This window comes from Amia ocellicauda, chromosome 16 (assembly GCF_036373705.1).
Source record: "Amia ocellicauda isolate fAmiCal2 chromosome 16, fAmiCal2.hap1, whole genome shotgun sequence".
In the NCBI taxonomy this organism is placed as follows: Eukaryota; Metazoa; Chordata; class Actinopteri; order Amiiformes; family Amiidae; genus Amia; species Amia ocellicauda.
Window position 1 is genome coordinate 6257730 of NC_089865.1, and position 17745 is coordinate 6275474.

The 17745-nt window shown below is 38.9% G+C and overlaps 2 protein-coding genes across 6 annotated transcripts; both read left to right on the forward strand.

Annotated features, from left to right (window-relative positions):
• The first annotated feature begins 868 nt into the window (after nucleotides 1-868).
• On the forward strand, nucleotides 869-8038 carry acmsd (aminocarboxymuconate semialdehyde decarboxylase). Of its 2 annotated transcripts, none has more exons than XM_066687567.1 (10): nucleotides 869-1005; nucleotides 3158-3202; nucleotides 5350-5446; nucleotides 5666-5715; nucleotides 5993-6229; nucleotides 6416-6509; nucleotides 6757-6852; nucleotides 7110-7282; nucleotides 7357-7455; nucleotides 7680-8038. In XM_066687567.1, exons 1-10 carry the CDS (start codon nucleotides 949-951, stop codon nucleotides 7740-7742), a joined length of 1011 nt encoding a protein of 336 aa, XP_066543664.1. In that variant the 5' UTR covers nucleotides 869-948; the 3' UTR covers nucleotides 7743-8038. The 2 variants fall into 2 exon arrangements, with proteins under 2 accessions (XP_066543664.1, XP_066543665.1); XM_066687568.1 differs by lacking the exon at nucleotides 869-1005 and adding an exon at nucleotides 2797-2918.
• An 835-nt stretch (nucleotides 8039-8873) lies between these two features.
• ccnt2a (cyclin T2a) lies at nucleotides 8874-17660 on the forward strand. 4 transcript variants are annotated; one of them, XM_066688487.1, is made up of 10 exons: nucleotides 8874-9083; nucleotides 10017-10098; nucleotides 10661-10801; nucleotides 11219-11279; nucleotides 12515-12577; nucleotides 12689-12734; nucleotides 14995-15158; nucleotides 15561-15631; nucleotides 16038-17193; nucleotides 17292-17660. In XM_066688487.1, the coding sequence occupies exons 1-10, from the start codon at nucleotides 8926-8928 to the stop codon at nucleotides 17357-17359; spliced, it is 2010 nt and encodes a 669-aa protein (XP_066544584.1). In that variant the 5' UTR covers nucleotides 8874-8925; the 3' UTR covers nucleotides 17360-17660. The 4 variants fall into 4 exon arrangements, with proteins under 4 accessions (XP_066544584.1, XP_066544585.1, XP_066544581.1 ...); XM_066688488.1 differs by having other exon boundaries at nucleotides 8875-9083; nucleotides 10661-10789; XM_066688484.1 differs by having other exon boundaries at nucleotides 8876-9083; nucleotides 16038-17660.
• Nucleotides 17661-17745: the final 85 nt, after the last annotated feature.

Sequence of the window (17745 nt, forward strand, 5' to 3'; positions counted from 1 at the left end):
TCCCATGATGGGACCCACCTCCGGGGACGGTCAGTTCCCCCTGCTGGAGCCCGAGTCCAAGATCTTTTAAAGATTTTAAGGATGATTGTTTTTAAAAAAGATTTTAAAAAAACGAATCTTAATTGTTTTTAAAGATTTAGTTGTTTTTAAATCACATTGTTCAGGGGTTTTTTTTGGTATAGTTTTGTTATATTTTGTTGTCAAATACATTGACCGTTTTGGGTTTAATTTAAAATGCATTGGACCTTTTTTGTTTGTTTTTTATTTTTACTTTTTAATTGTTTCTTTATTTTGTTCAATGCATTTTCAGTTATTTTCAATGTATTTGACTCTTTTGTTGGTGTGCAGTTTTTGCTTTTATCACGTTTGTTTTGTTGATTTGAGCACGTTTATTTTAAAGTTAATTGTTTTAGTTTTTGTTAAAATCACAAAGATTTTAAAATTTTTTAAGTGATTTTAAGGACTGACATTTTAATCACAAGTATTAAAAATTGAATTGTTTTTATTGATGAAAAGAAAAATACTAAATTCAATAAAATAGTATTTTCTTCGAATTATTTTGGACTGTTGAATCCACGTAGCATAAAAGCCTATAACACTAAGATATAGATATAAATAAATATATAAGTGTGTAGTTTATGTATTTATATGTGCCTGCAAAGATTAATAGGCTATTTGAAACTAGAGAAAGTGTATTCACATCACAATGAATGAAAGTAAATCAGTAAGAACAGACGAGAAGGGGGGCAATGGCAAAGGAAAGAAATTACCAAAAAAAAAAAAAAAACGCAAATCACTGTCCACCTTTGCCATTGGCTTGCTGTAGAGGGCGTCAGCAGGGAGGAGAAATTGAAAATACTTACAGACTTGGAGGTGGACTAAATGTCAAGGTGCGTAAAGCTTGGCTTCACAGTGTGCACAAGTGTTTAAAGCAGCACTTAAACTAAGATGAAGATTGATATTCATAATCATATCTTGCCCAAGGAGTGGCCCGATCTTAAAGAGGTATTGTAACAGATCCAACTTTTAACTTTTCAGTGCATACTGTTCAATGTGTTCTGCTCTTCATGTGAAATATGCAACCCAAGTCCATTCTGTACTTACGTATTTGCAATGACGTATTTGATCATTTGTTATAAGTTATTGATCTTTTGATTGCGGATCAATGAAAGTGTGCGTGCAGGTGGTCTCGGTTTATGCCTATAAAAGCACCAGCAACTCACAATATAATACCTTACATGTTATCTGTCTATTTTAGATGTGTATATTCTGATAATTTGTTTAATAGTATTTTGATCAAATGAATCAACTCACAGATAAAACCCTGTTTTGTGTACGTCCCATGTGTCTGTCAGTTGTTTTTCCTGATGTCTGGTATGGAGAGAGAGACCAAGCATGCGGGGATGGCAGTTATGTCCCTTCATGAAACATTTCAGGAAGATGCATCATTTCTTCACATGTTTTAAACAAGCACAGAGAGGCTGTATTGGTATGGATGTACAATGTTGAAATAGATATTGTGTGTTTTATCTTAAACATTCTACTGCTCCTTTAAATCTGTGACTTGTGTTTAAATATTAATAGTGGTATGATAGTGACCTTGAGGGAAATGTGGAGTCAGAGTTGTCAGTGGCCGCTAATAAACCCAGCTCTGAGGCAATGATTATTCAGCAGGTGACAGCCAGCAGTGGGGGGTTGTGGGAGGAGAGGCTTTTGAAAGTAAAAGCCAACTTCCAAAGGTCAGTGTGCTTGCAGGTGTGTGTGAGCAAAGCAAACTCAGTGTGTGTTTAGTACAGTGTCATACCCTGCTATGATACCCAAATGGCATTTATTTCCTTTATGTTTCTGTATTATTTGAGTAATAACATTAAGATCAGCTTCCTTTCTTTTTAACAATAAAAAATTACATCTCCTGAGGCAATGAGCAGATTTTTTCTCATTTACCTAAAGAACGGTCATTCTTCTCGACGCTTTAGGGAAGGCAAGCCTTTTCATCGAGAGCCCATTCCTCAGATGACAGCAGAACCTCATTATATATTTTATACCATTCTACCATCAAGCAAAGTCACAAAGCTTTTTAAGTGTTACCTAAGATATACGCGTCTAATCCCCTGACTTCGATAAGACCTTTCTGTGACTATCGACTTCACTGGGATAATGTGGATCCCACAGGATCTGCAGTGAGAGTTCAGCATTCGCAATGAGACAACTTCTCCTACCTTGCAGTTTTAGTGTGTACATGAACGGACTGCATAAAGAGGTCAGAATAAGTTTAAGACCGAACCCGTTATGCGGCTTATGCAGGCGAGGAGGTGTTAGAAATGTGATGTGTGAGGAATCCACAGGACTGTGGTGAATCAATAAGATGTTTATTGTATAATGGTAATAAAATAATATAGGGAAACAGGTGACAGAGATGGGCAGGATCCCTGGACTCTGTGAAGCTTCTGAGCCCCGAGCAAAATTAGGTGCAGTTATTTTTAGGTCAAGATCTCTAAAACAAACAAAGAAAAGTCTATATATGGGAATAATTAGGAAGAATCAATGAATATGCATTAAATACTGATTACTATGCAAAGCTGACAGTTTATATTGGCTACAAAATATTAAACAATATAGCTAATGAGTGGATATGTCAAACCCTCTGGTACATTTCCATCTCACCACTTCTGTGACCTTGTGAACGACTCTCAGAAACAACAGGAAGGTTCATTATCAATATAGCCATGTTTACCTCATTCTATGAAAGTTTCAAGGCAGGAAAATCAGATGTTTTGAGAACTAAGTGTCTCTGTCTGCTACAGACGTCTCAAGACACAGACAGAAAGGCAGATGCACGCAGGCCCTGTCTGAGCCAAATGGACTTCATTTGGATGAGTCCAATATAGTTGCTGATCAATATAGAAAATCTTACAGAGGTATAAGGAGAATTGAACATTTACTCTTTTTGGCATATCAGTCATTCAACATTTTCACGTTCACAGTACCAGAATCAGATTAGTTATACTGATCTCATGTATTGTAGACGTTGTTCTTTCATTTATTTTAAGAGGATTTCTAGTAATGGGACACTGCCAGTAGAGTAGGTTACTATTCTTTTACTCCAAAGTGAAAACTTGTTTGATGTTTTGATGGTCAGCATTTCTTCATTCCACAGAGGTATGGCTATGCAGGATGGATTCAAATGCATCACCACTGCAAAGTAAGTTGATATTTTTTTATTATTGCTTATTATAGCTCTGATATTCCAGAAGTCCAACCCCTGACCATTTCAAATTTGTCTTTACATGCTTTATAAATACTTCTGTCCAACATTTCTTTGAAATGTACCCCCAAAATACATCTCCATCTTCATCAGACATCTGATGTAAAGACATATATACATCTTTTGAATTCTTTCCTTTTCAAAGAAATGCCAAGTAGTACCAGTCAGGATGAAGAACAGGTGTGGATTAGGAAAACCACATCAAACACATGTCAGAATTCTTCACACACTCAATTGTTTTATTTATTTTCTTGTGTATGTTTCAGATGCCTCAGATAATGCATTCTCAAAATTGGCAGAGCTAAAATGTATTTTGTTCTGAAGCTTACATTTCTTATTGAACTTTCCACGCATACTCTGCAGTATTCCCTCGCAAGTATACTCTTAACTGAATTATGTATCCCAGGATACTGCCTACACTGTACCCTGTGCTGAATGTATAATTTCAAATAAACAAGTTATAGTCCCTCTATGCTAATGAGAAGAGTAAACCTATTATATATTAAATTATCCTGGATTCCATGTATATTCCTGCATTCCATATCTATCGATCTATGTATATGTGTTTGTTTATTATTTTTAATTTGGAAATTAACTGTAAGAATGTGACACACACATACACACCAGTATTCGAAAAAATTGCCACTCATACACTGTTAAAATTACCTTAGTAAGGGCTTTGTTTGTGTCAGTAGGATTTTGGTGTGCATGCCGAAAACACAGTGGGGTCTACCTGGGCACACTGAGCTAGCAGCTGCTTAGCAACATTTGACGTTTTATATCAGCATAAAAGAGCATTGCTGGCACAATTAATCTCACATTGGGCTGAGATAAGAATACAAAACAGCTGGTGAAGCAGCGTCGCACTGCATAGAAAATGATATCTAGCAGCTTAATAACGCACGTGCACACACACGCACACGCACACACACACACACAATACAAACATTTAACAATTGAGTATTGTCAAACCAGTGAGGACGGTGTATCAAAAGCAAGGGATGCAGGATGTCAGAATAAAGTTATTGCAAAATCAATTCTCAAGCATTACTGTGTTTAAAAAAATGAAGGACTAGGGTTGGCCTTTCCTTTAAAGCAATACACAAATGTTTAAAATACACAAACACTTTAAACTTAAAAACAAGAGTAGATTTGCTATTATATAGTAGATGCCAATGAAAAAAATGTTTTATTTATATCTGTATGCAGTTGATTATAGGGGTCAGATACATTTGAGAAGCTTTGCACTATTAAAAGACATTGAAAAGCTCATGTGAATATTTAGGCAATTTTCATCTTAATAATTATAGTCTACATATTATTGTTATTGTGTTAAGACAATAACTAACTCCTCCAATAGTTCTTGCACTACAAATACAAACTGCTTACAGTGATTCAGCTTGATATCAGTCATGTAACTCGTGCTTTACCGCATAGGATCAATAATTATTGATTTATAATCCATGAAAAACAATGGTAAAACGAGTGAGTGACATCATATGGTTCATAACCAATCAGCAGTCAAGCATATGTTCATTAGCCAATCAGCAGTGAGGATTCATATGCATTTGAGCATTTTTTGGTTGTGTAGGATATATTTTGGTTGCGTATGACCCTTTTCTATTTTGTTCCCAGATTTTCTATAAAAGGTGTGCAAAACTGCTTAATACCTCTTAGGAGCTGTTTCCATTGCACGAGCAGTAAATATAAAATGGTCATCAGATTAGATTTGACATTTCCAAATGTAGATCTTATTATTTTGTAAGAAAGTAATAGAATAATGCCATAGTCTGCCACCAAGTGGGACACTGAAAGTATTGCAACCATAAATGAATTCTACATTATTTTCCAGAAAATAGATTATTTTAAGATCCTATTATATTGTATTATGTTATATTAACATGGTTGTTTGTTTTCAAGATAGATCAACTTAACAAATTCTATTTACTTATTGTCACACCTTCATAAATCCAATATCGGTAATTCAGGCACGGATTACATTTTTTGGGTTGTTTGTGTGCTTGTACATCAATTCTGCAACTTCTGTATTGGCACACGTAGTGCTCATTGTGCTTTTATTATAGGGAGAAGCTAAAATGATGAAGGATGGGAAGCTTTTCCGTGTGGTGCAGGAAAACTGCTGGGATCCCGTGGTTCGAATTCAAGAAATGGATAAGTCTGGTACGGTTTGTTTCTCAAACAAATGTATTATCAGTCAGAATTGACACTTTGTCGTCCTATCTAACATATCATATATTTACTATATACACTTCAAATACATACATCTTTGTTATTTTAAACCATATTGTATTTTATTCTATCCTCAACAGTCCTGAAGCATTCGTGTTGAAATCAAGTACTGTATTGCATGCTAGTTACATCTGTGTTGTTTTATTAAAGGAGTAACAGTGCAGGTCCTCTCCACAGTTCCTGTCATGTTCAGTTACTGGGTAAGACCTTTCTGCGTATTCTATGGACTTTATATGATGTATATTATACATTGGCACATTAAGGTTCTTCATAATTACCCATTATCTAACCTCTGACCAGCCGGTTAACCATGTTCCTTATTCTGAAGTACCTCTCTACTGTAATATATAGTTGTATGAATTTAATGTGTGAACACACAAAGAGACTAATGATTGAATTCACATACTCAAGTAGTCATTTCTAATTATGAAAACAGAATATATTCATTCTCATATGCATTCTCCTTTCCTACAACAGGCCAAACCTCAAGACACGCTGGATTTATGCCAAATTGTGAACGATGACCTGGCGGCCACCGTGCAGAAGCACCCAAAACGATTCACGGCCTTGGGAACCTTGCCAATGCAAGCACCAGACCTGGCCGTGCAGGAGATGCATCGGTGTGTGAAAGAGCTGGGATTCCCTGGGATACAGATAGGGTCTCATATCAACCACTGGGATCTGAATTCACCCGAGCTGTACCCATTCTATGCTGTAAGGATCGAGTTTCCCTTAAACAAAACCAACAGGTTTTTTACCTTAGTCTCTGAGTGAAATTTAGTCTCGATGAATGAAGCCCCTGAATGAGAAAAATAGTCATATTTATGAGTTGAATTCTTGCATCTGATTAGTACCTTGCTGATCATATTAATAACAATGGCTGTTTTCTGTTTTCTGTAGGCTGCTGAAGAGCTGAACTGCTCTTTATTTGTGCACCCCTGGGATATGCAAACTGATGAAAGAATGTCTAAATACTGGTTTCCCTGGCTGGTAGGTTAGTATTCAGAGTATTGATTGAAATGTATTTGTGTATTTTAATGTGTAGGTATTGAGTAATGTTGCCACTTTAAAGTTTTGAAAAGTCAGATGTAGAGGCAGATTTAAACATTTAAACCAAGTTGCTTTAGGTAGGTGGTGATGATAGTGATTTCAGATAATGTTCAAAAGAAAAGTCTCTAGGTGTTAACTCCTTTACAAGACATAATTCAACTTTTCAACTTTTTCAATTTTTTTCCCCCCAGGAATGCCGTCAGAGACGACTGTGTCCATTTGCTCAATGATCTTTGGGGGTATATTTGAAAGATTTCCCAGGCTTAAAGTCTGTTTTGCTCATGGAGGTAATCTAAAATATTTAGCCAGTAACCCCTACAAAAACAATTCACCTAAAGGCAACAGTGCATGTTGTGCTATATTGGTCTGCAGACTGTGTGTCTTTGTATCATTTTGTAATTATTTATAGGCAATATAATGATGATCTTCTCAGTGCTAATAAAGGTTATTCAGAAGGATAATTGAAAGGTAGCATTTGATGTAAAGATGTTATAGCAGGCGAGATATGGATGATATCACAAAAGTTGTTGTTTTTTACATTCAGGTGGTTCCTTCCCATACACGATTGGACGCATTGAACATGGGTTTAATGTCCGTCCAGATTTATGCGCAGTGGATAACACAATCAATCCTCGGAAATACCTGGGTTCCTTTTACACCGACTCTCTTGTTCACGACCCACTTGCTATGAAGTTACTTCTTGACGTGGTTGGAGAGGTAGGAGAGTTGTGGTTCTCACATTGACAGAAAACAACACGATAACGGTGCTAAATGATTTCCTTTTTTCCAAGGATAAAGTCATGCTGGGGACAGATTATCCATTTCCACTAGGAGAACTTGAGCCAGGATCATTAATAGAGTCAATGAGTGAACATGATGGTGCTTTGAAGGTAATTATGTATTCATTATTACTTTTACTTTACACCTTTTTAGTGATACATACATGTGGATTCATTAGCGTGTTCAAGCCTAAACATTCAGGCTTAAATTACAACACTTTCTGGCCCTATTCACACTGATTGCACAATTTGCATAACAACATAAAACAACAAATAGTTCCACAGTTTATGGTCATTTATGTTCTTCACATTGTTGTGTTCTGTCTGTATTTCAGGATAAACTGTTAGCAAGCAATGCTCTGGACTTTTTGGGCCTGCACCGAAGCCAGTTCGAGTAACCCAAGATTAAACTGGGACCGAAGCACGGAAACACACAAAAAGAAATGTCTACAGTTGTGAGATCCTGTTCTCTCCTGCTACATAGTATTATAAGCTAAATGCAACTTGATGAAATTATACCATTCAACAATAACAACAATACCATTCTTTGTGAGTCACTTTAAATTGTATATGAGTTTACAAAAATGTAATGGAATTCAATTTTAAAATCATTTTAATTCATTTTAAAAACAAGTTTTATGAGTATATTGTAATAAATGCTACAAAGATTTAATTAAATACAGTTGTAAAGCTATACAGCAATGTGCCGTTTACTTAATTGTCTGCATGTTCTCTGGTAGCATCATCAATTACTGTTAACACAAACAGTAGTGTTATTATTACCATAGAGCAAAATACTCTTAATCTCAGGTTAATGGGTTAGAGATCCAACTTTACTCCAGCTAGTGAATATTTTAAGAAACTTGAATGAATTATGAGAAATATAAATTACAACGTTGTCTCAGACACAGTAGATTTTACTACGCAAATCATTTAGCCTTCAGTGCTGCATCTTGGGTGATACTGTGATCCTGACAGTACTGTAATTACAAACAGCATAGTCAGCGTTTATTTAGCTTCATGAAAAAAAAAGTGTAAAGCTCCCATCATTTACTTTTACATGACTTTTGCTTTTTTTAATCGATTTTGCTACAAGACATACTCTGTTCATATCTATCTCTCAATGCTCTAATGAGTAAAGAATAAACACACAATACAATTATTTTAAACGTTGACAATATTGTAGAAACTAACCTCAACCTATATATATGGATTACATACTAACATCCCATATACATTGTATAACTATATACAAACCGGAGGCAATTTGCGCCCATTCAAAATATGGGATTGATTTATGTCATCCTGAATGTGAGGGAAAGTGACGCATTTTTATTTACTATTTACAGGATTACACTTTGAAGTACAACAGTTTGAACAGTGTTTAAATATTCCCAAAATGAACCGTGATGGTATTGTGGCGAACATATTTATACACTACATTTCCCGTGATCCTCCTCGCTCGAAATAAACTGTTTCCGGTGTGGATGACGTAGCACTTCCTGCTCGTCCGGCGTGGGCCCTTGCGTGCTGCCGTGCGTGCGTGCCTGTTCTTCGGCCCCTGAGTGAGCTCTGAGCGCGATGGCGGCGTGCCGGGGATCCTCTTCGAGATGGTTCTTCACCCGGGAGCAGCTCGAAGCCACGCCGTCCCGCCGCAGTGGAGTCGAGCCGGACAGGGAGCTGTCGTACCGGCAGCAGGCGGCCAACCTTATCCAAGATATGGGACAGCGGCTCAACGTGTATCCTTCCCGAAATGTGTTGACACCGGAGCCGCCGAGGCGAGTGGCCCGCGGTAGGCTTTAGAGATGGCGCTTCGGTAGGCCCCTCTTTCTCTGTGTCGTGGGTGGGTGGGGGCTGGGGGGCTTGATGGCCGTTGAATTGATTTTTATATCATTTACCAATTAAGAATAAGGATCCGAGCGCGGAAATGTGTCGTTTGATGTGGCACGACCGAAACCAGTTGTTTCCCAGAGCGGCTCTCAAGGAAGCCTTGTTTTGTAAGCGATCCGCTTTTTTAGCAGCATCCAGACCGGCCTAATGTTCATTGTGCATCACTTTCTGCCAGCATGGGTTATAGCCCGTTTGGGTTGCTGATGACGAGTCGGGAAACAAGCCCGTTATGTGTGTTGGTTGGGGTAGTGCCTCTTCTGGGCCGGGAGAGCAGGATACAGGCCCCGTGTGTCGGGCAGCCGCTGTTGATTTACACGGTTTGCTGCGATGGAGACTCCCGGTGACCGGTGATCGGTGCAGCGGGGGACTGAGATCGCGATCGAGGGCTTTTACCGTGCACTCTGACATATTTGCGTCTGTAAATAGATGATACTCCTGCAGGATTGTTTTTCCAGTCTTTAATACATTTAAGGTCTATCTTTGGATGAGATTAATGTTCGCCCAAGCCCCCCCTTCCCCCCCTGCAAACACCATTAATGTATTAAATGGCTGCCACGATATTGAGCTCATTTTTTAAGTACTTGGTTGTAAGTTCGCTGTTCGTGTTTTTAATGTTTTTGAATGCACGTTACTAATGCAAAAGTGCGTTTAAAGGGCCTAAATCACTGCGTGGCTGAAGCTGTTACACAGGCTCGTCTTTGTGAGAAAATCACCAAAGCACATCTTACCTGCGTGCATTGAAACTATTCCCATGAAGTCTTTTCTTTAACCGTTGTCTCCAGTTCCCAGTTAACCATCAACACTGCAATTGTTTACATGCACAGATTTTATATGTACCATTCTTTCACCAAGTTCCACAGAAATGTAAGTATTTAGCAAAATCTTCCTTTATTTATGTTTGTGTGCTTTTGTATAAATGACCCATGCATGGACCAACAATTGGCTCTAATTAATGAAAGTCAAGAGCTACTAATGTAGAGTTAATACACAATTGCTTTTGAAACCTAAAGGACACCTGGGTGGAATGATATGATATGATATGATATTTAAACAAATAATGTCAGGTTTAAAAAAGATGAGCCTAAGCGGGACATCTTTTTTGTTTTGTTCTGTAATCTCACTGCAATCTAGATAGGGCAACAGATGGTCCATGCAAAAGGTGGTCGTCTTCATTCCAACTACCCATTGTTATCTCATCCTTTTGTTTAAACTAGAGTAGCACTGAGATTCTAGGAGCTGGGATTAAATCAGCTGCTGCTTCTTGATTTAAATTACTTTGTGATACTCCTTTTCTTTTTAACCACATTTGTTTTTGACCATTCCTAAAAAAAAAAAAATTAAAAACAGACATCCTATATGTGTCATCTGATCTATTTGCAAGTTGACCTTCAAATCAAGTTACTTCTCCCCCCTCCCCATCTTTCAGATAATTTCTCCAACAACGTTATTCTTGGCTGCAAAAGTTGAAGAACAACCTCGGAAACTTGAACATGTCATCAAAGTAGCACATGCCTGTCTAAATCCTCAAGAGGCACAGCTAGATACAAAGAGTAATGTAAGTGCGAAGGTAGCTTTCCTTTTAATTTCTTTTTACCTTATTCCATTAATGCTCTTAAGATGAAAGTAATGAAATTTTTCTCAGCATCTATGATGGGTAGGGCGTTACATGGAGGCTTGGTTTGTCTTAACGGTGATCGTTTGCATTTCAATGCAGACTCCTTGGAAATTGTGGGGAGATGTATGTGTGAAGCCTCTTTGGTGGTTCTCATTGTTGCTCTGGGTGATCTGGTTTTACTGGTTTCCAATTCTGATGCTGCCTTGGACTTGGATTGACATTGGCTGCGGCATATTTGTATAGAAAAAGCCCCCATAACGAACTACAATCATTAATGAGACTTCACACTTTCATTTCCCAAAAAATAAAATTAGAAAGTTTTGGAGACACATTACAGATGTAATGTAATGATTGTCTATTGAACTTCAGGCATACCTCCAGCAAGCTCAAGAGCTGGTGATACTTGAAACCATAGTGCTGCAGACATTAGGTAAGTACGGGCTAAGCATCAAGTCAAGCCAGTGATAAAGGTCAATAGACTTTAATGATTTTAAATGTTCCTTTTGCATTTGTTACATTTTGTATTTAAGTTCTGTTAAAACATTCATATTTGGAATCTTTGTGACAGGACTTCCTGCTCCATTTGAGCAGCTTTGTGAAGCAATTTGACTGCGCAGTCATGCAGCGTTATAGTTTCAGTAGGAATAATATTTTTATTGCACATTCGTTCAAAGGATTAATTTGTTGCATTGATTATTGGATTTTTGTAAATGTGTGTAGACGTACATATACACACATGTATACAGTGCCTATAGAAAGTCTGCACCCCCTAGCAAAATGTCCACTGCTTTCTAGTCTAGAGTTAAAATGCATTATAATCGTTTTTTTCTATTTATCTACCAAGACATTTGTAGAAAATGAATTCAAACTGAAATAGCTTGGTTGGATAAGTGTCAACCCCCCTTTGTAATAACAATGCTAAATTAGTTGTAACTAATCGTTTTACACCCCACGTTAAGTGGCCTCAATCTGTTAAACGTGATATCAGGATATATTCCGCAGTTTCTCTAAATTCCCTCTACTGGGTAGTGCATTTGAATGAAAAGACTCAACCATGAGCACCAAGGAGCTTTCAGAAGAGTTCGGGACAAAGTTGTTCAAAGGCACAGATCAGGGGGCAGGTACAAATGCATCAAAGAACTCGACACTGAGGCAACAAAATGTCAAAAGTTAAAGGTGGTGTAAACTTTCTGTAGGCACTGTGTGTGTAAATATGTACATGTGTGTTTGTATCTGTGTATATACATACACGTGTGTGAGCAGCATCACATTCCCAGGAGAGCTCAGAGGATAGTCTTTGATATTGTCTTATCATTTTAGTGCTTTTCTTTTTTTCTTCATTCACTTTGCTCACTGTGTTCAGCATTAGACTGTTGAGGCATCAATTATTTTTTTTGGTGTGTTTTTTGTCAATACAAAGTATAACACTGAGGCCAGACATGGTTTGAACAGTGTAATTGAAACCCATTGGTGTTATCCTATTTTTAGCATTCTAAAGCTATGGATTGAATCCGTTACACATTCAGAAAAGGAGACTTATAGTTTTAAGTTCAACCTCTCCCCCATTTGATTTGAATTAATCAATTAAGTTTTTCTTAAAATGAATAAAAGAGAAACATGTATTTCAGCCTTTTTAATCTGACAATGTCTTTTCATTTTTTACAGGTTTTGAAATAACAATTGAGCATCCACATACTGATGTTGTGAAATGTTCCCAGCTAGTGAGAGGTAGATGTTTCCTATGTATGACTTTTTAAATGCTCTTTGGGGGAAACCCAGAATGTCTAATCTTCTTTGTGACTTTAGTGGTAATCTTCTTTTTTGTTTTTTGTTTTTCAGCAAGCAAGGATTTGGCACAGACTTCCTATTTCATGGCTACCAACAGGTTGTTATCCTGACCCTCTTTGTTGCACTGTAATAGCACACTATAGCTTCCTATACTGCAGGGTCCCCTGCCTGTGCCTGTTGCCCTAATTGCGCCAGGGGACTGGGACGCCTTCTGTGGTGGTACCTCCCTGGCCGCAGTGCGGTGTATTGTACAAGGGTCATTGTTGGCACTGAGGGGTTAAATGCACAATGAGAAGTGTAGTGGTGCTTTTTACTCACGTTTACTCGGTACAGAGTGCATATGTCTAAAGACAAAATTGGTAGCCTGAATAGCAGCTAAAGATTACAAAGATGTAAACTTAACCTAGAAAGCTCGGTCGTCCTGGTAAGTACAAAGACCTTTTAAGTTTTTGTTGTATTTTTATTATGATTTTAAATTGATCTTTCCTGTCAAGTCTTAAAATTTCAAATAAATGTAAAGTAAATTTTAATTTAATATTCTCAAGTTTATTTAAATCAATTGGGTGTTTGGTTTATAGTATCTTTTAAAGTTTACCTTTTCTTTTGTAGAGGATATTTTCTCTAGTCTCATCAGCAATGTACAATGTCTGGACCATGACCCTAAGGGCCTAACTGTCAGATTTGACCTTTTAAAAGTGGTCTAGATTGTTTTTTTTTTATTTTTTATTTTTTTGTATTGCACGTAAGTGGCATATTATTCCAGAGGTTTTTAAAGCATTTTTTTTGTAGTATAGCAAGCTTTCACGGCTCAAATATTTGAAACGGCATGAATCTCATTATTTTGAATGAATGCATAAACCTTCAGGTCTGCATGAATGTTGGAGCAAAAACAATTGATTTCACAAAACGGGTGAATTGATGTGCAGCAGTGAAATGACCATTCACAGTGGTTTCTTGAATGTGGAAAAACTTTATTTCATAATCATGCTTGTTGACTTAATTGGGTTATCAGACTGCAAGACCATATGCTGCTGCTGTTGCACACAATGGCACACTGATGGCCAACATTAAGAAACTCTTCCTTCCTGATTTAAGGCCACAGTGAACCCCAGCATCTTCCCTAGTCTCAGATCTGAACCCCGATGAGTGTTTCAGGACTGACCAATCGGTTTCCTTATCTTGCAAATCAGAGAGAATTAAAGTGCTGCAACAGTCTGAATTTGTATGTGGAAAATGTCAAACTAACCCAGTGTCCAGGCATTGTACATTCTGTTTGGGACGCAAGGTTACCATCCAGCTGTTAACCATTACATTGTTTAATGGACTGCCAGGGTTCTGTTTTTGATGCGCAAGATAACATTTTATTTATTCGAAAAATATATAACAGATTTGGAAGGGCTGCAGAATTCTCTTACCACAGTACGGTGACGCAAACCTAGATTTTATCTGGTCCTTTTTCTATTTTGTGGCAAACCTGTGTGTTTTGGAGAGGGTGTGCACTGACTTTACTTCACTGTGTACATTTTCATGATCCTGTTTTGTCTGTTTTTCTTGTCCTTTTTTATGTAAGTAGTGTGATAGACTGAGGGAGTAGATGCAGAGAGGAGAGATGCATTATTCCAGTCAATATTTTGGTCTTAAATTATATTGATACAAGATCCCCCCCCCTCTCTTATTTGAGAGTTGTAATGAATACATTAAACCATAATAAATATCTTAGTGCTTGAACATGAAGACCAATGTTTAATTGTATGTGGTTCTTCTAAGCTGAATTGTTTTGGGCTTCACAATGTTTTTTAATTTAAAAGTGTGGAATTTTAATAGGTTAACCAAAGTGTTTATTCACAGCTTAATATATGTACCCACCACCCCACCCCTCCTAATATTGTAATATTTTCCTGGCTGAAACCCTGTTTGGGGGCTGGGGTGACCATTTAAGGATGTTATTGGCATGCACAACATTAAATGTAAATGTAGAGCTTCTACAGCCCTTCGTTAGTACAGATTGCATGGATGGTAACCAGATGTTGTAGATTTGTTCATTTGCTTTTGATTTGTTCCTGTCCTTACTGTAGTAAATGAAAGCTAACCATTTTACCCCAAGTGTGATGAACTGCAGTATACATGTAGACTGCTTACTTTAAATTATAAGCTGGATATCGTCGATCTTCTGCCAGAAATGTAGTGGGCATTTGAATTGTAATCGAAGACTTTCTGCTGTTGTAATAGATTAGTAATTTGTATACTATAGTTGTTTTTTTCATGTGGCATCAGAAATTAATGTTCCGCTTGTATCTTTTGTTCTCTCTCTTTTTCTCTTACATGTTTGGATTTGAAACCACAATTTTACACAACAGTCTCCATCTTACCACGTTCTGTCTTCAGTACAAGCCAACCGTGATAGCGTGTGTATGCATTCATTTGGCTTGTAAATGGTCCAATTGGGAGATTCCCGTGTCCACAGATGGGAAACACTGGTGGGAATATGTAGATCCATCGGTTACGCTAGAGCTCCTTGATGGTATGTTTTCCTGAACTATCTTTGGAAGTTTTATTAAAAAATTAAATAAAGTTGTGGTTTTCATCGTCCATCACATCATGTAACATTTGCATGTTTGGTTTCTTTTTGCTGGACATAAATGGATTAGGATAGGGGTGACCAAAATCCAAATATGTTTAATTAATCACCTGCAACAGACCCCAGAAAGATGAGAGGTAATGTTCACAAACTTAGAAACTATTACTTTGTCAACCTCATATGAAAGGTGAACCCGAATCATTGTGTTTTTTCTGGAAATGCACTGATTGAGAGGATTGAATGTCTGTAAAGAGGAAGCTTAAAATGTTTATAAAGTGCTAAGACAATATACTGATTTTCTGTCCTGTAGTTTCAATAATTAATGCCTGTATTTCTCTTGCGTAGAGCTGACGCATGAATTTCTGCAGATTCTGGAGAAGACGCCCAGCAGATTGAAAAGAATCAGAAACTGGAGGGTAAGGCAGTGGTGGCGAGTCGTATTCGTTCGTGATGCTGAAAGAAACCGAGGGAGCTGTAAAATTCACAGCGCATAGGGGTAGAAGTGAGCTATCATGTTCATGCAGAGACGATGCAGGGTTGGTAGGTTTTGTGTGTACTGTGCGTTACCGGCACAATGGTATAAATGAGAGGAATTAGTATACCTCTCCTATCCTATGTACGATCCCGTTTTTGGATTGGCGCGTCGTGTATAGTCTTGAAAGATGCGTTTATTCTGCACCTTTTCATTTTCGGTGTAAGTGAAAGTCCTGTAATAATGATTTTTGAATCCAGAGCACTATAGTTCTTCACACTGCACTCTTTTCATTGTGTCTTAAAAGCATGTATAGGTTTTACAATGGTTCTTCTCATTTTCCTCATTAGGCCAATCAAGCTGCGAAGAAGCCCAAGAGTGAAGGACAGGTTGGCGACAATTCGTTTCCCGGTCCTTCCCTGGTCCAGAACGCATCTCTGGTAGACAGCATCACGGGAGTTTCCACCAACACAACGTTCCCCAAAGCATCGACCTCCACGTCTTTCCCTGTGACCTTGTCTTCAAACTCGGGCCACTCCCTTGACACTATCGCTTCAGTGACAACAAATATGCAGAGTACCTCTTACAATTTCACTGCCCCCAACGACTGGTCCCAGCAGCAGGACCAGGGGTGCTCCGAAATGTACACGCTCAAACCGGAGGCGCTGAGTATACAGCAAGGAGTGCCTGTGCAGCTGCATACCACCCTCCACCACAGACCGGACAAAAGTACTGACTTCCCCTCCAGTAAACACGAACACAAATCGAGCACCAACAAGCATCATCCGCTCCTCTACCCCCCGCCCGTTCCCCCGCCGCAGAAAATGTCTCTGGACAAGTACAGAGAGAAACACGCCGCCGAGCTCGCGGTGCAGAAGCGGAAACTGGAGGGTCTGGACGTGGAAATCCGTGATCCGTATGCGGCCCAGGTGCTGGTAGACCAACCGCACCACAAAAAACACGCGCAGCCGCAGCTCCAGCCCAACCCCAGCTGCAGCTCCGTAGCGTCGCCCATCAAAATGAAAATCCCACTGGCGAACCCAGAAAAGCCGGACAAGCATCCGGGAGACAAAAAGGACAAAAGCGGATCGCTGAAACTGCGCATCCCCATCCCGCCCACAGAGAAATCCGTGAGCAAGGAGGAGCTGAAGATGAAAATCAAAGTGTCCTCCGAGAGGCACAGCTCCTCCGACGAGGGCAGCGGCAAGAGCAAGCATTCCAGCCCGCACGTGGGCAGAGAGCATAAAGACAAACACAGGGACCATTCCTCTCACCGCCACCATGGCAGCCACAAGCATTCTCATTTGCACGCCCACTTGCACAGCGGGAACATGAGCGCCGGTGGCAAGCTGGGTGCTGACGGGACTGTGGCCGCGGCTTTGCGCAGCCCGGTCGTTCTTGGCAGCGAGGGAGGCCCCTCCGGTTCCAGCTCTTCCCGGAAGAGGTTGCACCCCGACGTCAGTCACAACCACCACTCCAAAATGAGCAAAAGTTCCAAAAGTTCAGGTAGTTCCTCTCATTCTTCCTCTGTAAAGCAGTATGTATCATCTCACAACTCTGTTCTTAACCTACCCTTCCCCCCTCCTCCCCCTGTCACATACCAGGTGGGCTACGGACATCTCAGCACCCTAGTGAAACTGGACAAGAAACCAGTGGAGACCAACGGGCCTGATGCCACCCACGAATTCAATGCAAACAGCCAGCACATGGACTACAAAGACACATTCGACATGCTCGATTCGCTGTTAAGTGCCCAAGGAATGAACATGTAATCTAGGAGAGGAGAGGAGGGGTGGGGTGGGTTGGGGTGGGGAGAAATATATATATATATATAAGCTTAGGTCTTGTGTTGAGGGAGGAAAAAAAACAAAGGATAAAAAAAAAAAAAAAAAAAAGCTTCCCGATCTTTAGACAGTATGACTCAATCCTGCCCGTTTCAATTTACATAACTGCTGCTTCGTCCTCCACACTCTGGAAAGAAAAAAAGTGTAAATGAGTATCTCCACAAGGGGGAAAAAAAAAGTATTATGAATACTGTAAGAGCATGAAAGGTGCAAT